Source organism: Eublepharis macularius, chromosome 16, assembly GCF_028583425.1.
Source record: "Eublepharis macularius isolate TG4126 chromosome 16, MPM_Emac_v1.0, whole genome shotgun sequence".
In the NCBI taxonomy this organism is placed as follows: domain Eukaryota; kingdom Metazoa; phylum Chordata; class Lepidosauria; order Squamata; family Eublepharidae; genus Eublepharis; species Eublepharis macularius.
The window spans coordinates 8,907,827-8,933,776 of record NC_072805.1 but is presented as its reverse complement, the minus strand read 5'-3'; the positions used below and the strand labels follow the sequence as shown (position 1 = coordinate 8,933,776).

General features: G+C 50.0%; 1 protein-coding gene across 3 annotated transcripts in view; it reads right to left on the bottom strand.

Annotated features, from left to right (window-relative positions):
- FAR2 (fatty acyl-CoA reductase 2) overlaps positions 1 to 25,950 on the bottom strand; it is a 145,986-nt gene that overhangs the window by 51,116 nt on the left and 68,920 nt on the right. For 2 of the 3 annotated variants that reach the window (XM_055000926.1, XM_055000925.1), the window contains exon 2: positions 23,467 to 23,705. In XM_055000926.1, the coding sequence (XP_054856901.1) occupies positions 23,467 to 23,655 (189 nt within the window). In that variant the 5' untranslated portion in view covers positions 23,656 to 23,705. Of the gene's footprint in view, positions 1 to 23,466; positions 23,706 to 24,631; positions 24,658 to 25,950 lie in introns of those variants that run through there. The other variant, XM_055000927.1, reaches the window with a different exon arrangement.

Sequence of the window (25,950 nt, the reverse complement as noted above, 5' to 3'; positions counted from 1 at the left end):
ACGCTATTTTGCCACTCTTTCCCACACTTGGTATGAAAAGTTCACTTCAGCCACCCTGATACAGACACCTACACAAGCTCAGCCTTGGGGGCTTCTCCATCTCGGTTTCATTTCTGTTCTCAGGATTCAATTCTAAGCAATTTGTCGTCACCACCATTGTACACAAACAAAGCATAAATTTGTTAATGCTTGCTTAGAAAGCACCACCATTGTACACAAACAAAGCATAAATTTGTTAATGCTTGCTTAGAAAGCATTGTGGCTTCCATGGCATTCAACAATGAAACCTCAAATTTGCTTGGAAAGATGGTGATGCTCAGCCATACACAACAAGTAATAAATACAGAAGCTGACCATTCGAAGGCTAGGAAGACGGATGCAGCCACAGCACAGCCTTGGGTGAGCAGAGGTTACACGTTTAAATGGATATGCTTATGCCAGGGCTCCTTTTAAGCCAATTTCCTTGAGCCTTGGCAGCTGCCAGTGCTAAGATGCGTGAACTGTACAGCTCCACATTAGAAATGCACACAGTTTCCTCTTTAGACACTGGCAGGACTCTTCTAACAATCCATTTGTTTCTGAGGGGAATATTAAAATCCCAGAGCCTAGCTATACCTCTGGTGTGGTAGCAGGATTATAACTATCTAAAACATTCACGCCCACATGAAGAGTTACAGCACAAACCCTCTTACATGCTCAAGGAAATGCCAAAGCTGCACCTGGATTCAGAGACACTCAAATGGAACTGTGGGGCTGACTTTTTGGATTGGGGGGGAACACTAATGCAGACAGAGACATATTGGAACTCCTGAGATGTGCCTAGTTTGAATCACATTGTGTGTGTTGGGGCAGGGGCTTTGATTTCACAGGAAGCCATGGAAAAACTGTAGAGCAAATCTGCAAGGTGATCATAATTCAGGAGGAAGAGTTCTAAATCCAAGAAGAATATGAATTTGATTTAAGCTACAGGCCCATCTAGGTCAGCCTGATCTGTTCTCTCAGGCATCAGTGGCTTACGACCTGGGTAAATGGAATAAACAGTGGGCGTCCCCCCGCCCCGCCCCGCCCCCAGAATCTGTATTAGGATTAGCCTTTTTTAATTTGTTCATACATCGTTATCTAGAAGCTGCCAAACCCACATCAATAATGGCCATTTTCACACTGCTTACCGGCCACAGAACATCGCACCAAGCTCCTGGAACGGCAGCGTCTTCCTGGCACGATTTCACGTGAGAATGGGAGTTCTTGCATGAAATCACGCCAGGAAGACACTGCCATTCCAGGAACTCGGTGCAATGTTCCGTGGCCAGTAAGCAGTGTGAAAACAGCCAATGTCTTACAGTTGTTCAATCTCAACTGATATCATTCATGGAAAGCAACACAACACTGCCTCTGGCTTCTGGGATGATGAACTTCATTGTCATTGGGTGACGAACTATGGACAATTCAGAGAATCTTTCCCAGATTTTAGGAATCCTGGATTTTTTGGGGATCCCTGAATTCCAGATCTCCATTTCCCAGATTTTTGGGGGGATGCACACCCCTAGCCATATGTTTGACTTAGCACAAGAAGCTATCACAGTCTTTTTCTTGTATTTTCTTGCACAAGAGCTCTAGCACAAGCAGAAATTTTGCACTGGATCCAATTCCATATTTAGATTCCTGCAATGGAGCAGAGTGGTAAGCGGCAGTACTGCAGCCCAAGCTCTGCTCACGACCTGAGTTTGATCCTGGAGGAAGCCAGGTTCAGGTAGCTGGTTCAAGGTTGACTCAGCCTTCCGTCCTTCCAAGGTCAGCAAAATGAGTACCCAGTTTCCCGGGGGTAAAGTGTAGATGACTGGGGAAGGCAATGGCAAACCACCCTGTAACAAAAAGTCTGCCAAGAAAATGTGATGCAACGTCCCCCCACGGGTCAGTAATGACTCGGTGCTTGCACAGGGGACTACCTTTACATTTAATGGTGGTAAAATGCAAGCCTAGCATAGTTAGGGCAAAACTAAGTGGTCTGGTAAAGACTGCTCATATATAAAATGTTTACCAAGAGGAAGGGTGGTTAAGGACTCTAATTATTTATTATCAAAGGGACAAGCAGGTGAGAAAATCTTGCACTCTTCTGATTCTTTTCTTTCTTTCTCAAGAAGACCCTTTGTGTGTTTTAAATCCAGCAAGTGCAATAAATAATCGTCCTATAGTAAAAAAATGAAGACAGAATGAGAAAGTCAAGCTTTAAGGTAAGTGGTGTGAAAAAAAATAATTAGAAAAAGGCACAGTTTATAAAAGTTGGCTGGATAGCGTCCAAAGCATTCAACATCTTGCTTCTTTCAGCTAAATGACAGCAGGATGGCCACAGCAGGGTTTTGCTTGTAACTAAATGTTTCCAAAACAATTATTAACTCAATTAGAGTCTGTTAACAGAAACACATGAGGGACTCATTGCTCAAATGATTTTCTAATTGTTGCTTTTGTGTTAACCATGCTCTTGGCATGAAATAGGGTAAAGGAATAAAGAATGGGTGGCAAACATCTGATCCCAAGAAGTGGTGAGGGCTGTGGGCTCCCCTCCCCTAGACAGCTACATTGCCTGTCTGAAGGGTAAATTTTAAGACATTATCTTAGGATATCTAAAACCAAGTTGAGTCTTTCCCGTTCTGCAGAGCATGCAGGTGGCTCTAAATTCACTAACATTTCTGCAGTCTGTACTTTTCCTAGAGGCATGTGTGCCTGGGTCTGCTACATAACTCCCTGGATTCAGAATTAGAGATGGGAATGAACTGAAATATGAACCAAAGTTCATCACGAACCAGACCGGTTCATCTTTTGCAAACTGGCATTTTGTCACAACCCATTTCTGACAAACAGCCAAGAACTTTAAGCCAGTTCATTTGGTTTGTTTTTTGGTTCGTCACTGCAGACAGCCTGGCACTGAACAATCAGTTTCCTAGGCAACAGGCGGGGTGGGCTTTCTGCAGACCTTCTGCTGCCCCGGAAGTGATGTTTTCACGAACCAAACAAATTTGTTTGTGAACTGGGGCAAGTTCATAAAAGTTCATGGTTCGTGAAACGCAATGAACCACAAACCCCACGGTTCGGAATTTTTCCGGTTTGTACCCATCTCTAGTCAGAATACTTGTTCCAAAATTCCTGTTCAAGTTTCTTTTGAGCTTAGTAGGAGTTCTTTCGTTGAGAGAGAGAGAGAGAGAGAGAGAGAGAGAGAGAGAGAGAGAGAGAGAGAGAGAGAGAGACTTATCCACAGATTTGCAAAACTATGCATTTCCTTGTGCAGCAGGACTTGGAGTCACACCTGGTGGTCCTGGCACTTCCCTGGGAGCTATGTAAGTTGTGCACGTGATCCCTACAGTTATGCACAATTGTGCACCACCCTTGTCCCTCAAAATCAGGGGTGGAGTAGAGGTGGAGCAAGAGACAGGATGTATTTATTTGATGCACGCAGGTGCATGGGCTATTTAGAGCAGGTCTGCTTAACTTGTGACAATAAGGCCAACGCTCTTCCTCTGTCTGAGGGCTGATTGGTCAAATTTTGGTGGCCTGGCTGGAAATGCAAAAACAGGGAAGACTGTGGAATTCCTGAAAGACCATCCTTCATAACTGGGAAGGGTGGTTGTTGTTTAGTGGGTCATAAATTACAAAGGCCTGCTTCACATCGAACAGGCAGAAGCAAGACTGTGGACACAACTCACTGACACAAGGCAAGCAAACAGGATCTGGCAGTTTGGAATTAAAATACTTTTGCATATGTATGCACACAAATAGGCCTCTGGTAAAACTGCCACCACAACAGATTCTGGCTCATTTCCCCCCTACCTGTTTGACTTTCAGAATGGAATTGGTTTTGCATGCCCTAAAAGCTCATGATGGCGAAAGCAAACCTCAAAAATTATTATATGGGTGTGCATCCTTAAAGGATCAGAATCCACAGGCCAAAAAAGAGAAGACATTTGGAATGCATTCAGTTCTCAGTTTCTTAACTCTCTGATGCTGAATTGCAAATTTAAACACTGAGGATGCCACCTTAAGAGCTTGTTCAATAGCTTGTTAAAACGATAGCTACGGTGAGGGACTGTGCCTCACTTCCCAAGATGTGAGAAAGAGTCAGGCAGCCACTGGTGGCAAAACAGGTTTCTCCCTTGCAGCCGCAGTTTGGAAATATATGCTAAATTGTCATATTCATCATCATAGTTCTCCACAAAGTCCAGATAACCTAGAAATAGTAACTTGGTATTTACCTTGTGCAGGGGTGTGTGTATGTGTGAGAGAGAAAGAAACACTTTACATGAGTTTAAAATCATATAGCTTGTGATAGATCCAGAGGAGTTAGCCATATTAGTCTGTAGTTGCAAAATAGTAGAGTCCAGTAGCAAGTTTAAGACAAACCAACTTTATTGTAGCATAAGCTTTTGAGAACCACAGCTCTTTGTCAGATGCATCTGACAAAGAGATGCGTCAGATGACAAAGAGATGCATCTGATGAAGAGAGCTGTGGTTCTTGAAAGTTTATGCTACAATAAAGTTGGTTAGTCTTAAACTTGCCACTGGACTCTTTACTATATAGCTTGTGAAGCACGGAAGTATATTTTCCAGAGTCCTAAGGCCACGGGAAGCAATTATACACAGCTGCAGGACTGCCTCTTTCCATATGTTCCTGTATGTTAATTGCAGTCCTCAGGTTGTCACCTGCTGACTGTTCCCACACTTACCTGCCTGGCTTCGACCAGAGCCTGGGACCTTTTCCATTGTGGTTCCTACTCTGTGGAATGGGTTCCACAGAGGTGAGGGGTGCTCCTCGCTAGAGATCCTTAGAAGGCGCTGCAAGTTCTGCTCGCTTCCCAGGGCTTTCAGTGGGCTATGAATAGCTGGCATCTTTTAGTAGGGGGAGGGGAGGAATGTGGGGTTTGCTATTTTGTTTTGGTTTTAACTTGTAATGTTTTAAATATTACTGTTACGTGGCCTTGAACCAAAAGGAAAGGCGGGGAAAATGTTTTAATAAATAATGAAATAAATATATGAGAGTGTCATGCTCTACAGTGTAGTATGCCACAACCTCTTTGCCTCTCCACAACATACATTACTGGCTGCTTCCACTCACATTGGATAAAGCACTTTCAGTGCTCTTCAGCAATTGTTCACAAGTGGATTTTCCTGTTTCACAGGAACTTAAGGTTGTCAGGTCCTCCCCAGCAATGTGGGGTCATCATTCTCTTGACACCCGGAAGTGACATCAAGTACATCACAAGAAACACTCTAGCATTTTGTAAAATCTCTATGCTTTTACTATAGAGCCTCTGCGGAGTGCTAGAGTGTCTCTTGTCACTTCCAGTTTAAAAGTCCTTCCCCACCCCCAATTTCTCCCAGCAGGCATCGAAACAAATTGCAGGAAGTCTCCCTAAGGAAGCTCCTGTTGCAAATGATTGCTAAAGTACATTGAAAGTTCACTATCCAATGTGTGTGGAAGTAGCCACTGACAAGCCCAGTCATAAGAGCTACTGCTGACAGTCCCTTTGTTCTTTTCCTTGCAGAACAGGCCAGCCCTGAGTAGCATTTGAAAGGGCTTCATTGATAAAGAATGCCTCTGCTTCCTTCCCCAAGGCTTAGGGTATGTGTGTGAGCTGAGCATTCACTTTCTTGATTAGTAACAGCATTGGTCTCTCTGTCTCTTGTGCACTTCAAGAAAAGATCTCGTCCTGAAGGCTGGAGCAGGAATTGACCCCAGCTGCTAATAATCTGAGCAAATGGCCTCTGGCAAAGTCAGTTGTGCTTTAGGGTTGCCAGCTCCCCTCTGGCAATGAGCAGGAGGACATACCAAGTCTTGAGGGGGCTTACCGGAGACATGGGCACGAACAGCATTACAAACGGAAAACCCCCACGAACAGGCCGTTCGTCTGTTCGCGAATGGGCCGTTTGTGAGGCGCCATTCCAGATGAACAAGTGGTCATCGCAAGCCTTGTTTGTTGCGTTTGTCTGCTGTTCGTGAAGCCAGACACTCAGGCGACTTCAATCGACTGCCTTGGCAACGGAGGGAGGGACTGCCTGAACTCTGTCTGCACTCCCTCTGTCGCCCTGGACACCCCAATCAAAGACCAGCTTAGCTTGATGGGCAGGTCTTCCTTCCAAGTGTGGAGCTGCAAATTGGTTAAAATTGGTAACATGGGAGCAGACACCAGGGGGGAGGGAGGGATGGAGGGAGGAGGGGGGTGTTCTGTGGCCATGGGAACTCCAATCTCATCCCTGCAAACCCTGTTAGGCAGTTCTGACTGCCAACCACAGACCTCCTGCTTTTCTCAATGAGACCTTTGCTTATGAAAGGGCACTGTGCTCGCAGTTCTGGCTTTCAGTTTCAGCAAGCAGTGGAGTGGGACAGAGCTGTTGCTAGCCTTTTGGGAGAGAGAGGGAGAGTGTATTGGAGCTGGTGGTCAGGCTTCTGAGTGTGCTGGGCTAGGGCTCTAGCCTCAGCCTCTGGTTCCAGGGCTCCTGGCAGGCTCTGGGGCCAGGCTCTGTGGGCACCTCGGCTGAGGGCTCACATTGATTATTATTATCAATATCAGTGCCTGGTCTGGTCAGGCTTCTGGGTGTGCTGGGCTAGGGCTCTAGCCTCAGCCTCTGGTTCCAGGGCTGCTGCCAGGCCCTGGGGCCAAGCTCAGTGAGCACCTTGGCTGAGGGTTCACCCTGACTATTATTATTATTAGTAGCAGTGCCTGATCTAGTCAGGTCTCTGGGAGTGCTGGGCTAGGGCTCTAGCCCCAGCCTCTGGTTCCAGGGCTGCTGCCAGGCCCTGGGGCCAAGCTGTGTGGGCACCTCTGCTGAGGGCTCACAGTGTTCTCTCCTTTTCTGTCCTCCTTAATTCTAGTTTGGTGGCACAATGAGTCTTCATGTTGTGGTGGCCATGGGTGGTTGTTGGGGGAAGTGCAAAGGTAGTCCTCCTGGTTTCCTCGTGGCAAGCAGTACTGGGTGTGGCTCGGGGGCAGCGGAGAGTACTTCCGCTCCCCCAGATTCACCTGAGAGGGCTGTGGAGGAGGCCAAAGAGGTCTTTCCGCTGGGGGGAGAGGATCTCTGTCAACATTTTGAGGAGGAGGTGGGTGACGGATCCCAGGAGGAATGGTTTGTGTTTTATGAAACATCCCTCCTGTCCCCATCCCAAACTCTCGGTGGTGTCCCTGCCTGCAGTCCACCCCTCACTCTGTCGTCCGTGGCCAGCTCTGCAGCGCAGCCTGTAACCATTCGTCCTCCTTCCCCTGGGACAGTTAGTGGTCCACGTTTCAACGCCTCCATATGGAGGCACTTTCGCGCCCTTCCTAATGACCCCTGTGTGGTGCGCAGAGGCAATAACCCAAAGCACCTGTTGTCGATGGTCCTGATTAGGCAGATGAAGACGCACCACCCTGTGGTCTCGGTCCTCGCCCAGTGAAACATCCATGGGGGGGGGGGGAGAGGGCTACCGGCTCTTCTGAGCAGGGATCAGTGGGAGGGTCACCGGAATCCACCCCAAGCAAGAATCCTTGCCCTGAGGGTGATGCTGGTGGGAGCGGAGTGCTCAGGCAGGCCGCGCTCGCGGAGGTTGTTCCCTCGGGGTCTGGGATAGTGCTGCTTAGAATGGTGAGGTTGAGGGCTCAGGAGATGGGCCTTCGCATCTTGGCAGAGACGATTGCCCTACATGGCTTGCCCCTATCCATTGTGGAGGATGTGGGCTTCCACAGGCTACTTAAACATCTTGCCCCTTGGTTCTCCATGCCGTCGCTGCGCACCCTTGCCCGTCCGGTCCAGTGGGTATCTTGAATGAGGGCTGGCATGTTTGGGTCAGGTGGGAGTGGCACGATCAGGCAGGCCACCCCTAAGGAGGTTGTTCCCTCGGGGTCGGGGACAGTGCCATTTAGAATGGTGAGGTTGAGGGCTCAGGAGGACTCATCAAGACACAGGCATTTGTGCCACCATGGCTTCCCAGGCCAGGGGCCAAGCTGGGCGGGGGCACCTCTGCTGAGGGCTCACCTAGATAATTATTAGTGCCGGAGCTGGTCAGGTATCTGGGAGTGTTGGTGTCATGCTCTAGCCCCCCTCAGGTCCTGGGGCTGCAAAGTTCCAGAGGCAAGCTCAGTGGGTTTCTCAGCTGATGGCTCTCATAGGTTTGGGTCTTCTCGAGCCTGTTCCGCTGGGTAACCCTTTTTCCTCCTCTCCCTGAAAAGTTCACGTCACTCTTTCTACCTCTACCTCTCCGGATGGAACCACTCCGACCCTGACGACCTCTCCTGTCCCGCCCATCCCCTCCTTTCTGCGAAGGCAGGAAGGTGGGTGATGCTGGCGGCAGCCTACTTTGGGCATTTGTGCAACAGCTCAGGAGCTTTACGGTGCCCCTATCTATTGCAACCGCTGTGCCCTCTGAGCAGGGGGGAATGGGTCCCTCGACTCCTGTCCTTTCCGCAAAGGCAGGAAGGTGAGTGCTGTCGGCTGCTGCCGCTTTGGGAAATGAGGAACAGCTCAACTGCTGTTGCACATGAAGTTGAACATCATGGTGCCCCCTATCCAAGGCACTTGCTATCCTCTCCGAGCAGTGGGGAATGGGTCCCACAACTCCATCCTTTCTGCAAAGGCAGGAAGGTGGCCGATGTCAGCTGCTGCTGTTGTCCCATTTCTTCCTCTCCCTCTCTGTAACCACTCTGACCCTTCCCAATGGCTTCTCCTATCCTGTCCATCCCCTCCTTTCTGCGAAGGCAGGAAGATGGGTGATGCTGGTAGCAGCCTCCTTTGGGCACTTGTGCAACAGCTCAAGAGCTGTTGCACTTGTAGTTGTGCCGCATGGTGCCCCCCGCATGGTGCCCCCCAGGGCTTTTTTTCTGGGAAAAGAGGTGGTGGAACTCAGTGGGTTGCCCTCGGAGAAAATGGTCACATGGCTGGTGGCCCCGCCCCCCTGATCTCCAGACAGAGGGGAGTTTAGATTGCCTCTAAACTCCCCTCTGTCTGGAGATCAGGGGGCGGGGCCACCGGCCATGTGACCATTTTCAAGAGGTTCCAGAACTCTGTTCCCCTGCGTTCCTGCTGAAAAAAAGCCCTGGTGCCCCCTATCCAGGGCATCTGCTGTCCCCTCTGAGCAGGGGGGAATGGGTCCCTCAACTCCTGTCCTTTCCGCAAAATCAGGAAAGGCTCACAGTAGTGAGTAGTGCCTGCTCAGGTTAGGTGTCTCTGAGTGGTGGGTAACCACTGTAGTCTCCCTCAGTTCTCGGGGCTGCTTCTACTCTGACCCTTCCCAGCGACCTTTCCTGTCCTTTCTCTCCCGTCCTTTCCGCAAAGGCAGGAAGGTGGTTCATGTCTGCACATTTCATCACTCACACAGTCCCCATTTCTCCTTCTATGAACCCTTTAGAGACCTCTGCTGTCCATCCCATCCTTTCCGCAAATGTAGGAAGGTGTCTGGTGTCTGCCAGTGCTGCCGAAACTCTTATCAGTAGTGCCCATACTGCCTGCACAGGTGGTGTGTCTTGGAGTGGTGTGGAACTGCTCTGGTCCTCCTCATTTCTTGGGGCTGCTGGTCCCTCTTTCTACCACTCCCTCTGTGGAACCACTCTGACCCTTCCGAACCACCTCTCCTGTCCTGCCCATCCCCTGCTTTCTGCGAAGGCAGGACAGTGGGTCATGTCAGCCGCCACTTCACGAGGGACTACCATGTTACTGCTGCCTCCTTAGTCACGAGGGACAGCTCGGCTGAGATTGCACATATAATTGTACAGTATTGTGGTACAGCATGGTTGCACAGTATAGTGGCTCCCTTGTCAACAGGACTGACTTGACCCCTTCGAGCCGGGGAGGAATATGTCCCGCGACTCCTGTCCTTTCTGCAAAGGCAGGAAGGTGGGCGATGGCAGCTGCTGCCGCTGCCCTGTTTCTTCCTCTCTGTCTCTGGAACCACTCTGACCCCTCCTAACTACCTCTCTCCTGTCCCGTCCATCCCATCCTTTCCGTGAAGGCAGGAAGGTGGGTGATGTTAGCTGCCGGCACAGAGTACCTCTGTGGGTTCCTTGGATGAGGCCTCACAATGCCTGGGAGCTTTCCAGTTCCCGGTCCATACCTCTCCCTCTCAGGTACTGCCACGACCCTTCCCAATGACTTGTCCCACCCCATCCCCTCCTTTCTGCGAAGGCAGGAAGGTGGTTGATGTCAGCAGCTGCTGTCAGATCGGGGTCTACCTGTTCCTGTCACTGGGTCTTCCAGGTCCAGCACCTTACTGTGTCCAGAACCCCTTGGTCCCCCTCTCCCTGACCACTTTATCTCCCCTCTTTCCTCCTCTCCCTCTCAGGTACTGCCACAACCCTTCCCAACGAATTATCCTGCCCTGTCCCCTCCTTTCCGTGACAGCAGGAAGGTGGTTGGTGCCTGCTGCTGCCGCTTCTCAGCAACAGGTCCAGCTCAGCTGCTGTTGTGCAGATGGTAGTGCAACACAGTGACCTCTGTCCATGGCACCAGCTCTCCCCTCTGACTGGGGGGAATGGGTCCCGCCACGACTCACATCTTTTCCATGAAGACGGTTCATGTCAACAGATGCTGAGCTGCAGGGGCAGCTCAGGAACTATGGCACATGCAGTTGTCCTTCATGGTGGCCCCAAGCAATGGCACCTGCTGTTCCTTCTGAGGAAGGGAGAATGGGTCCCACAACGCCACCCTTTCTGTGAAGGCACGATGATGGGTCATCTTGGAGGCATCCTCTGCTTCGGCATTGGACGCCCCATGCATGTCCAGCTGGTGTGTTTTGTCCTGACTCTATGCCACGTGAGGTGCGGACCCCATCTGGTGAACGTACATCGGTGTCTGACCTGCCGGGTTGTGTGTTTGTGTGTACGAGGCCTCCACATACGCCAACTTGTCTTGCTGGAGGATTTTCTTAGCAGATTGTGGCTGGGTCATTTTGGTCTGCGACATCACCCACCTTTTATACCTTCCGGAAGGTACCCTCTGGGAGGCCTGGTGGGCGGGCACATGAGGGGTGCTGCTGGCCAGCGGCCAGACTCCCCGCCCCCTATGGGGGAGGTGGCCTGCCACCGCCACTCCCAGCCGCCAGGCCCGGTGGCCGCACTCATCACTCTCCTTCTGGCCTTTGCCGGGAATAAAAAGACTTAGGCCTAGTGGGCAGGCAGATGGGGGTGCTGCTGGTGAGCAGCCAGACCCCCCACCCCCTCCAGGGGAGGCGCCCCCCGCTGCCTCCTCTAGCCTGCCAGGCCCGGTGGCCACTGTCATCACCCACTTTCTGGCCTCCGCTGGGAATAAAAAAACTTAGGCCTGGTGGGCAGGCACATGGGGGGTGCCGCTGGCAAGTGGCCAGACCCCCTGCCCTCTCCAGGAGAGGTGCCCCTTGCCGCCTCCCCTAGCCTGCCAGGTCTGGTGGCCTCCGACATCAACCACCTTCCGGCCTATGCTGGGAATAAAAAAACTTAGGCCTGGTGGGTGGGCACATGGGATGTGCCACCAGTGAGTGGCCAAAGTCCCCGCCCCCTAGAGTCCACTGCTTGTACACAGGGCAAAAGACAATTCGTGGCTCCCATTGTGTCAAATGGGAGTTTTCTGGGGGCGTCGGATTTGGGAATGTATAACTCCAAGATCCGCATTGAAATCTTGACCAAACTTAGGTGATGGCTGGAGGGGAGCCTGTTGAACACTCCCTGTGAATATGGGCTCTCTAAGTCTAATGGAGGCTGCTCTGGTGCCAACGAACAACAAACACTGAGCATGTTTGTTAACGGGACATGTTCGTTTCTGTTAGTCAGTTCATGTTCGTCGGTGGCAATGAACAACGAACAGCATGTTGGTGTTTTTTCCCCCATTCGTGCCCATGTCTAATAATGATGTTGCCAGTGATGAGCTGATGTCACTTCCTGTGTACTCAGCCATAATATTATCGCATTGCCAATAAATCCAATAAAATTTAAAAAAAACAAAAACAAAGGCACACAGGCAGGTCAGTGAGCAGGGGGCAGGCGGGGTATTGAGGGGGCACTCTGAGTCGGACCCCAACCCCTCTGCACTACTGAACATCAGCAGGGCATTAGAGGCCCTTACAGCCAGGGTAGAGCATCTGGGGAACTCCGGGCTCGGGCCAGCGTCGTCTGCCACGGAGCCTGTCGAGGTCCCCCAACAAGGAAGGGGCACCAAGTCCAAGAGGGGGTCGGTGCGGACCGGCTGCCAAGAAGCACGCTCACCATCGTCCAGCCCAGAACGTTCCACCAGAGGACGGAGGGAGAGATCAGCAAAGAGGAGGAGGACGGCGCGCAGGAAGCGGAGCCAGCGGCGCCGGCAGGAGGACTCAGACAGTGACTGGACTACAGGTGAGTCCTCATCCTCGGACAAGTGGGAGCAGGACAGTGATTATTGGGAAGTGGCCTCGCGGGTGCCAGGTCTTCCCGGGTGGGCTCAGCGCAGGAGGGCTAAGGGCTGCGAGAGGGAAGGTGACCCTCGGGAGGTATGGGACCCCAATGTCAGCCCCTCACCCCCGGCAACCTTTACCGATGATGAAGACCCCACCTGTCCCACAGGGTATGCGAGTGCATCTTGGACGGCTTTTACATAGACCTGCTCAGGCCGGAGGCCGAGGATGGGAGGTCTGCCCCCTCCTCGAAGAAGGAGAAAAAAGGGGGGGGGAAAGGAGGCAGCGGAACACACCTTCTCAAACTGGTTGGAGGGCTTCACCCTTTATTTAGGGGAAGTCCAGGCTGCCTATCCTGACAGAGGTTGGCACCTAACGAAACACATGGGGAACGTCCTGCGGGCTCATGCCTTGGCTGGGGATCTTGCGGCCTTGGATTATGACGAGGCCTTTTGTAAGCATGCCTCCCATAACCCCCGGGTTCGGTGGGACCTAATCAACCAGAAATTGTGGCTCTGGCTGGTGGGACCTTACATGAAGGGCATGGGGGAAGGTTCCCGCTCGAGCTGCTGGCCCCCCCGCAGGGACCGGGGCAGAGGCCTGTGCTGGGAGTACAATCAGGGAAAATGCCAGCGGGGGGGGGCCTCACTCTCGCCCGGCTTGCCCCCGCGGACCTGCCTCTTCTCAGCCCTTTCGAGGCAGCTGGTCCTCCAACAACAGTGCTCGCAAGGATGGAGGGCCAGGCTCCCCAGCTTCCCAGTCCGCCGGCGCCATTAACTAGTCTCTTCTGCGGGCTGGGGGGTCTGGCCCACACCCCCGTCTGGCTCCCCGCCCTTATCCCCCTTCTGGCAAGATACCCAGACAGGCAGGCCGCCACGTTTTTATGGGAGGGTTTCTCGTTCGGTTTCCGAATCCCCTTCACCGGCCCCCAGGTGGCGACCACATCTGGCAACCTTAAATCAGCAAGGGAGCTGCCAGAGGTACTGGCTGCAAAAAATTGCCAAGGAAGTGGCCGCTGGGCGGGTGGCGGGACCTTTCCCCAGCCCCCCCCGCCCAACCTCAGGGTCTCCCCGTTGGGGGTGGTGCCCAAGAAAACCCTGGGCGAGTACCGCCTCGTACATCACCTTTCATACCCAAGGGGCTCCTCAGTAAACGAGGCCATCCCGCCTGAGCCGTGCTCGGTCATCATTCGACACGCGATAAGGGGGGCCCTCATGGCAAAGTGCGACGTCCAGTCAGCCTTCTGGCTGCTGCCCGTCCAACCCAGTGACCAGTGTTTGTTGGGGTTCAAGTTTCAGGACGGGTGGTACGTCGACAAGGCCATGCCCATGGGTTGCTCTGTGGCCTGCGCGGCCTTCGAGACCTTTAGCTCATTTCTGGAATGGGTTGCCAAGAACCGCATGGGGGACCCCTTTATTACTCATTATTTGGATGACTTTATGATCATGGCACCCCCCAACAGCTCCGTGTGCGCCTACCGCCTTCACATCTTCCAAGCGCTGGCGGCGGAGTTGGGCATTCCCCCTGCGCAGGAGAAAACAGAGGGCCCCTCGTCTCGCCTCACCTACCTGGGAATCGAGCTGGATTCAGTGGCTGGGCTTTCCCGGCTGCCAGCGGACAAGCTGGGACGCCTCCGGGAACTCCTTGCTGGGACCCTTACTCGCAAAAAATGCACTCTCAAGGAGTTGCAGTCTATAATTGGCCACCTCAATTTCACCTGCAGGGTGGTCTCCCCAGGGCGGGCCTTCTGCGTGCGGCTCTCCAGGGCCTGCCGGGGGGCTATTTCTCCTCATCATCACATTCGCCTCACCAAGGGCATCAAGGCAGATCTGGAGGTCTGGCTCAGATTCCTGTCCAGTTTTAACAGGGTTTCCTTTTGGCAGGACCCCCTCGGCCTGGGCTCCGAGTTCCAGGTTCACTCGGATGCAGCCGGGAGCCTGGGCTTTGGGGTTTTCTTCAGGGGGCGGTGGTGTGCCCAATGATGGCCGCCCTCGTGGGAAAGCTCGGGGGTCCTGCGGGACCTCACATTCCTGGAGCTTTTCCCCATCCTGGTAGCCGTTTCCATCTGGGGGGACCTCTTACGGGACAAACGGGTCGTGTTCTGGTGCGACAACCAAGCTACTGTCAGGGTCATCAACAGGCAGTCCTCTCGCTCCGAGCAGGTGATGCGCCTGGTTCGCTGTTTCATCTTGATCTGTCTTGCTACTAACATAACTTTCTCAGCCCGTCAAGTAGCAGGTGTGGATAATGGCCTTGCAGACGCGTTGTCTTGATTCCAGATGGAGAGGGTCTTCGTGCTGGCACCGGAGGCTCAGCGCACCCCCGATCCGTTCCCAGAGGAATTGTGGCTGGCTGGCGTGACATTGTGATGCAGGGAGTACTTAGTTTGGTGGCATCCTCCACGCTCAAGGCTTACACAGCGGCAATGGAGCGCTTTGCAAGCTTCACCTGGGGGGTGGGGTGGGGACTGCCCTGCCCCCCTGTGAGGATGAGGTGCTTCGGTACATGCCCACCTGCGGGTGCTGGGGCGGGCCCCTCGCACCATGCGGGGAGAGTTAGCGGCAGTTTATTTCTTCTGTAAAGCGCTAGGATTCCCCGACCCATGCTGCGGCTTCATTCCCCGCAGGGCCATGGAGGGCTGGGTGAGGCTGGCACCCCCCTCTCCCGACGGGAGGTGCCCCATTTCACTCTCCATCCTACGTCGCATCCTGCGGGTCCTTCCCGGCCGCTGCTGGTCCTTCTTCGAGGCTCAGCTGTTCCACACGGCCTTTACCGTTGCATTCTTCGGGGCCCTGCGGGTGGGCAAGCTGGTGGTGGGCTCCTGGGACGACCCAAGCGGCAGGGCACTGAACTTTGCGGACGTCTCCTGGTCCCCCGGACACGTGTCCATCACTATCCGTCGCTCCAAGACGGACCAGCGGGGGAGGGGGGGTCACCATATGCCAGCGGGCCACCCGGCGGTGGCCAGTTTGCCCAGTGCGGGCGGTAGGGGCTTACCTGGACATCCGCCCACCCCTGCAGGGCCCCTTTCTCATACACAGGGATCACTCCCCGCTCACCCGCTACCAGTTCGCCGCCCTGCTGCGGTCCTGCGTGGAAGCTGCCGGGCTCCCTCCCTCGCAGTTCGGTACACATTCCTTCCGCATCGGGGCCGCCACTGAGGCCGCCAGCATTGGGCTGCCAGACAGGGCCATCATGGCCATCGGGTGCTGGTGGTCCAGGGCCTTTCGTTCCTACATTTGACCCAGCGGGGGGGGGGGTCGGTCACTAACAGTGTGGTTTTGAATGCTTCTTCCTGCAGGGCCGAGGAAGTTGGTGTGGATTTGCAGCCACAGCATAGTCCATTGGGCCGGGAGGTATGCGGCATCATCTGGCTGGGGCAGCCACCTGGGCCTGGAAGATCACCTGCAGATCCACTGGATGGGCGTACACGGTATGCTCTGGGAAGCCCTTCGGACGATGCTTATTAGACAGGCCCGGCGGCTGGGGCCTCCGGACGCGTTGGTCATCCAGCTCGGGGAGCAAGCGCGTAGGGCCGGACTTGCAGCGTGCTATGTGTTTGGATCTGGACAATCTCTGGAGCCTTTCCCCTCAGATGGCGTTCATTTGGTCGGACTTGCTACAGAGGCGGGTGTGGCGTGGGGCCCGGTGTCCGAAGAAAGTCGACGGGATCAGGCAGAGGGTTGCTCGCGCCATGGGCCGTTACATCGTAGAGGCTGGCAGCCATTTTATTGCACATTGGGTCATTTCTTTCTGCATTGGCCCCCTCTACGCCCCTGACGGGGTTCACCTGTCTAGCTGGGGGCAGGACATCTGGCTCCAAGACCTGCGAGATGGCCTTCTGGACTGGTGTCAGCAGTAGGAGTGTTGGCGGGAGCCACGAGTGGCTCTTGTGGCAGTGGGCATTGGATCAGATCACTTTTGGGGGGAGCTGGGGTCCTCCGCGCCTCAGGCTCCCCGTTAGGGGATTCCCATAAGGAATCTTGGGAGTGAGGCTTGGGGGTGCATGCCCAGCTTGGGGGCTGCCACGGCATCCTCACTCCCAGGTGGCAGGGGAATCACTCAGGGGTGTACACCCAGGTGATGCCCCTGAAATGCCACTCCTTGGGTTCCCTCCCCCAGCCAGGGTCTGGGGGCGGGGTTGAGGTCCATCGGCTGGCAGACGGATCAGCCGATGCTTTCTGGGATCTGATCCACATGCTGTGCCAATACTCCTCCTTTGCTGCTGTTCAATAAAGTTGTGGCCATGATTTCTCCAAGCTTGGTATGGTCTGGGAGTGTTACAAGCTCCCTCCTCCCTTCCCCCCCCTCAGCGCTAGGCGGCAACACAATGCAGAATCTGTGGCTGGAAGAGGGAACGTGTCGGCACAATCACCACAGTGCAGTGTTGTGTTTCCTTGGCTAGAGGTGGGGGAGCAGACAACTGCATTTCTGAGGGCTGCCAGCAACCACTCCTTTTCTGGCTCCAGTTTTGGATCTTATTGAGCAGATCTGATTCCTGCTGATACAGGGTCCCTTCCCATACTGTGCTGATAAAAATAACATTGAGAAGGTTTTCCAGGGGAGAAGCCAAAGAGTTCTGGTGAAAATGAAAAAATTGCACCCTGTCTTGTGTCATTGTGGTTGGTCTCTAATAAAAGCTATTTCTGTATCGGATTTTTGCTCATGCTATGCCTTTGTAAACTTGCATTTATTTACCCCATGGCATTGTTTATTGAAATGTCTTTGATGCAGACTGTACTAATCTCACACTGTGTAATCCGCCTTGAGTCTCAATGAGAAAGGTGGACTATAAATGGCATTAAATAAATAAATAAATAAATAAAAGGAAGACAACTTTAAAATACACATACACAATTATCATCAGACATAGTCAACTTGTATGTGAATGTAGGACAACTCTCTTTTTCTTTTCTTTTGGATGGCTTAAATGTGACAAAACCTAGTCTTGCATATGCACAGTACATGGAGAGTGCTTTGATTTTGAAGCTTGATCTTGTGTTTGGACCAGCAGAGCTGCAAATGACTTTTGACTACATCACCACCACCACCACCACCCAAACTGCTAAGGAGGAGAAATGCTGATAAGGGAAAAACCCAGGTCATCAGGACTTTCCAGACAATCTCCTCAGCCCCCTTTGGCAAATGAACAGTGTCAGAAGGGACTAAATGGGAGCAACATCCACGTTGCAGAATATGAGAACTAGGCAAGAGGCAGAGCTGAAGCCAGAAAACAGCAGCAGAGCACTAGACAGCAAGCCTGTGGATAAGCAAACGGAAAATCCCAAGGCTGCTCTGGCACTGAGGCCCACACTGTCTGAAATCCGGGTCAGGCCAGGCCAGCTAAAATGTGCCACTAGTTAGGCAGCCAGTCACTTTTGATACAGTCTGCACTTTTGGAAACGAACACAGCTACTGAACAAAACTAACTGGAAGGACTACATGTACAGCATCTAAATAAAACAGGTAGATAAAATCAGCATAAAAGTGGACATTAATACAAGCAAAATAAAAGAGGGGTGAGAACAGGGAAAGGAGATAAAAATCCAGTTTAAAAACCAGGTGTACAGAAGTGTTTTGGGCTTGGCACCTAAGAGCCAATAATGTAAAAGTAACCCTTGGTCCACTAGAGGGAGTTAAAGAGTTTGGGTATTCCTTATAAGGAAAAAAAGGTGCTATTTTCCCCTGAGATACTGGAGGGCCTGAAACTGCAGGAGAAACACCCTCACCTCAGAAGCACTCCTTTCTATGAACACTCTCTACTAATATTTCAGAAACTCCTGTAAAGAACAGAAGACATCCCAACGCAGAGCAAAGCTACTAGTTGTAGAGTTCTCAGGTGCCCGCCGGTGGTGGGAAAACTCCCGGGGGAGGCCCCCTTGCCTACCAATCACCCAGCAATCGGCAGGAGGTGGCAAGCTCCTGGAGGTTGCCTGTCACTGGCAGGCAGCCCAGGAATAAGTGCTGGGGGCACACTCCCAACAGGCGCGACGAGGTCATGAAGTAACACTGTCACGCCGGTCACAGGAGTGCTACCATGCTTTGTTTGAGGCCGATTTTGGCCCCAATCAGGCAGAATCGGCCCCACGTGGTCTCTAAGGTGAGTGTCCTGTCTCTCACCTCCCGCCCAGAGGGTAAGGGGACCTGGCAACCCTAAATACACAGGCCTGAATTGTTACATGATTGTTGTTATATATGCTTTATTATTGTTCCAAATAAGATGTCTTTTCAAGTCGGTTCATTATTATTTTCATAAATGCAAGTGTCACAAGGTGGGATCACACTGTCATAGATGTGAACTCTCTCAGTTCTTTCAATAAAAATAAAACCACAATATACTTGTCTGATATTGCTCCTTGAATTAAATAGGTTACATAAGCGCCATGTGAGGTTCAAGGGGGAGGGCATTCCACTGACAGGGTGCCACCACTGATAAGGCCCCATCTATAGCTGCTGCCCACCGCAGATCAATGGGCAAGGCCACTAGGAGGGCTTGAGATGAGAGACTCAACTGGTGAGCTGGACAGGATGGGGAGCAGGTAGTCTTTCAGGCACCCTGGCCCTAAGGCATTTTCTGTACCATCCCAAGCACAGTTACACCTTTCTAAGGGCCAAGCTACAAGTGACGAATGACACTTGAACGGCACGTGAACAGACTCGTGTATTCCTCCCTGTTCACTTGTGCTCCACTTGCCCTCCACGTGATCACGTAGTGATCATGTAGTGATCGAGTGGAGAGCAATTGGAGCACAAGTGGACAGGGAGGAATATACGTGAGTCTGTTCACTTGCTGTTCAAGTGTCATTCATTACTTGTAGCTTGGCCCATAGTGCACTGAAGTCAACGGACTCGTTAGAGTGTCACTCTGCTTTAGAATGGCACAGGGGGGAGCCCTAATGGCAAGTACCCGCACTCTGAATTGCAACATGGGCAGATCTTTTAGCACAAGCATGATATAATGTGAGCCTTCCGTCTCTTGTCCCTGACAGCAATATAATCACTGCCTTTTGGGACTACCTGCAGTTTCTGAGCAGTCTTCAAAGACAGCCTCGTGTAAAACATACTGCAGTAATCTAACTGGGAGTGATCACAGGAAGAGCTGGAGCTGACATATTAAAGTTGGGAAAGAGTGCCATGTGTCAGGGAGGAGACCTGAGCCTCCAAGGAAGGACTGGGATTTAGCAGCACCCCCAGGCTATGAAATTGTCCCCTGCAGGGACAGGCAAACTTCTCAATCCCTTACAGTGAAATCCTAAACAGACTTACTGCCATCTAAGCCCATTGATTTCAGTGGGCTTAGACTGGAATAACTCTGCTTAGAATTTCACTGTTAGTACTTTTACCCTTCACCAACAGAATGTCAGTCTTATCTAGACTGAACTGGATTATAACAGCTTCATGTCTTGCCAAAAAATGACTTTAATGCACAGCAGTGTTTTCTACAAAGAAAGCGGCACTCCGCATTATTTAGTTTTGGAATCTGTATGTCACCCTCTCTGGAGCCCATCAGGCACCTAACAAGTAAAAATGAGGCCAGAAAGTCATAAAACCATCATAAACTGCTCTCAAGGGGGCTGGTTGCCCATACAGTCTTTGATCTAAGCACCCAAGGGATCACTTCTATGTGTGACTCCCATATGGAACTGGTCACTACAGACCTTTCCTATCACCCAATCTCAGCTCCAGCACAATACTTTTTCCTGTGAAGACCATTCAGACATTTGGATGCAACTTGCCACAGATTGAACAATTGACTGAGAAATGTACACAAGCTGCAAGGATGAGCCCAATTTAAGTGTTCATTGCCTTAAAAAACAGAAGAGTGTTATACTCCTGCAATGCCTACGAGGAAATGTCTCCATTCTATAAATTGGAGGAGGAGGGGACATGTTCCTGCAACTTCTAACTATATATAATCTGGATAAAACTGGTTTGGAGGACACGAAGTATCTATCAACACAAGCCTATTTTAATGGAACACACAACAAACAAAAAATCTCCATGTGAAAGTCCAAGGACTGAGGAAAGTCAAACATGAAATCCAGTTCCTTCATTAACTGTATGTTGCATGGATATACTAAGAGCAAGATGTTTTTCCCTTGGTCCCTAGAGCATTTGTCATGATATGAGTCTAGTTTTGAAGGGTGACACGTCAGGTAGAAGTCAAAACGAAAGCCATGTGATGTGCAAAGCCGATTCAGTGATCTTGAACTTGCCATTATGGTATAGCTGACATTGCAATCTCAAATTTTAAAAAAATCATGTAAAAACTCCACCCATACCCAAACTTTAGTTGAATCATAATGATCAATTACTATTACTGACTATTATGAAAAATGATTTTAGTCAAATAATGTATGTGAAGTGCTTTGAATGTTCAAAAGTACATTTCATATAACATGGGGTAGATGCAAACAGTTTTTCTACTGGTGAAAAAGGAAGGGGGAGTCCCTTTGGACCACTGAAAAAGCATACAGTGGAGATAATGGGGACTGCATGGTCAAAAGCTGAAGCTAAGAGCAAGTAAGAAATTTGCCAAGGCGCCTACAGTCCCATCCTAAGCAATTCACACCCTTCTAATTCAATAAAATGGGCTTAGAATATCGTTGCCCACCTCAAGGTGGGGCCTGAAGTTCTCCAACCTTTAAAACTGATCTTGAAACCACAGAGACCAGGTTCCCCTCAAGGAACTGATCTTGGCAGCTTTAGAGGCTGGCCTATTAGAAAACTCACTGGTTTCTGAGGATGCTTATGCACTTTCAAACTATTTGCGTTTCATGGAGCCTAACCGACAGTCAGTGAAAATGGACCTTCCGGGTCCCTTCTGTAACTAAAAGATTCATATTACAGCACTGTAATTCAATGGAGTGAGGACCTGACAACTTTATTGATATTTGAGCGTATGGCATATAGATGACAATTGTGTGTGGAATTATCTTTAGAAATTGAGAAATCATTCATAGAAGCTACTGTATAGACATGGTATTGATGTTTCCCCCCGTTCACATTGCCATATACTAAGCTTGGCATGAACAAAGGCACCCTCAAGGATGAAACGGTCATGAACTATGGAGAACACCCAAGACCTTTCACTATTTATGGCTACAACATGAGTGAGCCAGCTCCTATTTACAGCACGGGGAAAGGTTAATATGGCAGGAATGGTTTTACTTTATTTACGTTATCTAAGTCCGCCTTTCTCACTGAGACTCAAGGCAGATTACATGGTGTAAGTTAATATGATCCATACTGGGACATTCAATAAACAATACAAGAGGACTTGCTGGGATCCCAATTTTTCCCAGTAAGAGTAGGTGGAAAGGCTTTTTCAATTTTGCTTTATGCAGATGACACAATGCTAATTTCCCAGACTCAAATTGGTCTTAGAAGGTTGCTGAGACAGTTCAGCTCCTATTGTAAAACAACATAAATTATGTAAAACCAAGATTATGGTATTTAATAGAAGAGCATATTATAATAAATGGAAAATGGATGAAAAACCTCTAAAAAAGGTTTAAATATTTAGGGGTGATGTTCCATCAACAGGGCTCTTGGACATCCCATGCTGATTATGCTAAGCATAACCTTCAAAAAGCTGTCCTTGGTATACTAAGAGTTTATAGGAAGAGGGGAGGTTGCCTGATTTCTCCAACTTTGGAAATGTATAAAATGAGATTAGTTCCCCAGCTTCTACATGGAGTACCAATTTGGGGCTCTGGAAATGTCTAATCATTAGAAGTTGCTTAGAACAAATTTGCCCGGCTGAAGTTAGCTGTTCCTTCTTCAACATCTTCAGCTATGTTTAGAGTAGAATTATGTCTACCTCCAACAACAACCTTAGTCCATAAAGTAGCCATTAACTATTGGCTGAAAATCATCCTTTGCACATCTTTTGTCTTTATCGTATGGAGAGACGAAGAACAACTCATGGCAGAGTTTTGTATTGAGATTAGTGATGAGTCTCAGGTTCTCAGAAGAATATTTGAGGACCCTTGGATTATATGCAGTGGAACTTTTAGTAAAGCAAAGATTGTTGGGTCAGGGCACTCAAACTGATGCTGGACTAGCAGGCACCTGGAGAACAACCCTACTTTATAGGCAGTTATTTCCTTCTCCCCTGACTCTTCCAGCGTATTTTACTGATATAACAATTTATAAGCACAGGAAGGCCTTCACCACGACATGTCTAGATATTCTACCTCATGCCGTCTTGGAAGGCTGCTTCAATGGGATTCCATATAGTGAAAGAGTCTGTTCCTGTTATTATAGGTCCACTGTGTATTTGTCCCATCTCACATTCCAGTGTCCAGGATTTGAGGCTGAGTGCAAGCAGGTCTGTTATATCTCGCCTCCCAGGAGCAGAAGAAATTAGTTAGCAGAAGAAATTAGTTTTATTATTGGCAGATAGGAACAAATCCATTACTTTCCAAATGGTGAGGTTTGCCCCAACATAAAGGTAATTTAGACACTAAGATGTGCTGATCCAAGCATGAGTAATTGCTCTAGTCTGGGTCGTTGGCCTTTGTATTTTATGGTGTTTTATTATCAGATGTTTAAATGGTGTTTCTGTATGTTAATCCTTTCTCTGAAAATGTCCAGAAATTTTATTTTTAAATTTTATCTTGATGGACATTTAATTTTCTTTTGTATTTTTGCTATGGCTCTTTGCTAACGCAATAAAGATTTATGATGAATGATGATGATGACAGAAACGGGAAGGAGAAAATGGTCTCAGGGCCTACAAGCAGGTCGTGCCCTCTGACTTTCACTTTTGATCTTCAGGGTTCACAAAGTCAATTTGCTTATCTAGGGAATTCATACATAATGAATTTATGCATGACATGATAAATACTAAAATAATGTTGATATTCCGTTTCCTCCTCACAATAACCCATATGAGTTAGGTTACACTGAAAAAGTGATTGGCCTATGGAAAAGTTGAGATGTGAACTTGGGTACAGCACTTGACCACGTGGGCACTCTGTTTATGATGAAAGGGCACTGAATCCATGGGACACGGGTCATTTCCATGATTGAATCCTGCTGGCAGTCATCTCCAAGAAAATATCAACCAAGTGCCACAGATACCTATATAAAGCCTAGTTTCCTACCTTGCATTTCACCATATCCACCACTCGCTCTTGCATTGATTGACCAGACTTGGGTCTCACGAGGATGTAAACGGCCTTCACATCAGGGCTGGAGCGCAGGAGCTTTTCCACGAGGACTTTCCCCATAAAACCTGTGGCTCCTGTGATGAGTACCGACTTCCCATTGTAGTATGTGGCAACAGAAGACATGGTTGCTTGTCTTTCAGCCTGTGGTTCTTCTAACTTCCTTGTGGAGGTACCTAGTGGAAAAACAAGAGAGTTCAAGGCATAAGATGCGGGAGAGACACCCACTCCCCTCCTATCAGTTTTGGGACTTACATCTTAGTGGACCTGTTTTGGATTGCTTCCATAGTCCTTCAGGGCTCTCTCTTTTTCTGAGTCAAACGGCAAGCCCCTTTCAAAAACAATCCTGCCTGCCCCCATAGCAAAAGGAAAACTTGTGGGGAAAACATAGGTCTGTTGGGAGGGGTGGAGGAGGAATTCAGCCAGTCATTCTGCCTGCCTGCCTGCCTGCCTGCACTTGGGCGATGGAGAAGATTGGCAGTGAGAATGCTCCATTTTGCAGCGGAATGCTGAGCATCAAAAGGAAGGATTTGGGTTCGCTTCTCATTCTCAGAACAAAAGTTAAAACCACAAGGAAACACAGCAGCACTATGCAACGGCAGAATGCAAAGGTAGTAAGTTATTACCACTATAGGAAAAGAAAAAAAGCAAACATGAAGCAGGATTGTTTTTAATGTTGCTGCACTGCACTGGTTGGAGCACTCTCTACTTGGGAGCACCCTGCTGCCCCACCAACTGACACTTGCCTTCTAGGGGTATGTTGTTGCTTGAGGAAAAACTCAGTGGGTCAGCAGTTTAGACTACAAAGGGGACTAATGGTTGATGCTGTTCTTGGTTAAGCATGAAAACAGCTGCCCCAGAGCCTTGTTTCCCCACCCCCCTTGAATGATTGCATAATTTGTGCATGTGCGGCCTATGTGTGTGCAACAGACTAAAACTCATGAAAACAAAACAAACCAACAAAAAACATCAGTTCCAAGCTGTCACCAGCCCACCCAGAACAAATGAGTAATGGAACGGAATTATTCCGGAACCCCTGGAACCGAAACTGACATTTTCTTGGTGCATACCACTAGAAGGCAATTTTAGCAGCATTACCAACCTGCCTCTTCATCAGCAGACCCAAGTTCAAAAGAACCCTCAAACTCTTTGCATGCTCAGTCAAAGATAATGTTATGCCATCCGGTGCTGCAGGCCCAACTCCCTCCAAACGCACAGGCTTTTCAACCAGCATCACCTCCCTATTATCTGGATTCATCTTCAGCTTCTGCCATTCCTAGCTATTAAACATTTGCCAAGACTTGGTCATAAACAGCACAGTTCGCACACAGCAAGCCTTTCGACACAGAAAATTAAATTCCCAGCAATGCACCAGTGGAACAGATAACTCTGAAAATAAAGTCAAGGGCAGAAGAAATGGAGATTAGAGAATACAACATCCTGATGCTAACTGAGCAGCTGTCATGTTCTTTTAGAGGTTCTGAAATGGCCTTAGCTGCTGTGTGTGTGTATGGTGCCCTCAAGTCATAGCTGACTCATGGCGACCCCTGGTGGGGTTTTCATGGTAAGAGACTAACAAAGGTCATTTGCCATTGCCTGCCTCTGCAACCCTGGTCTTCCTTAGAGGTCTCCCATCCAATTACTAGCCAAGGTCAACCCTGCTTAGCTTCTGAGATCTGACGAGGTCAGGCTCTCCTGGAGTATCCAGGTCAGGGCTAGCTGCTACACAAAGGCAATCTATGAGCTGAGGGGGTACTTTTGCTGGGGGGGGGATCGCATTTCCTACACCAGCTACTCACACTGCTAGTTTAAAAAGCTGAGAGACCCCAACACGGTGGCATTTGACACAGCAGGTCAGAAGTAAAAAACTGAGAGAATGTCAAGAGGAATATCACATTTTAGGCTTTTAGGAGCCTAACCCATAACAGGAGTTAATTATCAAACTGCATGTCAGAACGCCAGTTCACACAATAATCCATGAAAAAGGCTCCAGATGATGGTGGCAGTTAATCCTTTCAACAGGCACCTGCCGAGAGTTTTCTTCCAGTCCAGTCTCAACACTGCATCCTACTTCTGCTCACTCACTTTTATACCTCTCTACTGCTCCTAGGTTTTTTTAATAACAACAACAATATTCAATTTATATACCGCCCTTCAGGACAACTTAATGCCCACTCAGAGTGGTTTACAAAGTATGTTACTATTATCCCCACAACAAAACACCCTGTGAGGTGGGTGGGGCTGAAAGAGCTCCAGAGAATTGTGACTAGCCCAAGGTCACCCAGCTGGTCAAGTGGAGGAGTGGGAAATCAAACCTGGCTCTCCAAATTAGAGTCCTGCCGCTCTTAACCACTATACTGAACTGACTCTCCAGTTTAAAAAAGGCACTGCTAGAACGGGAGTAAATGATTATGCAAGCAA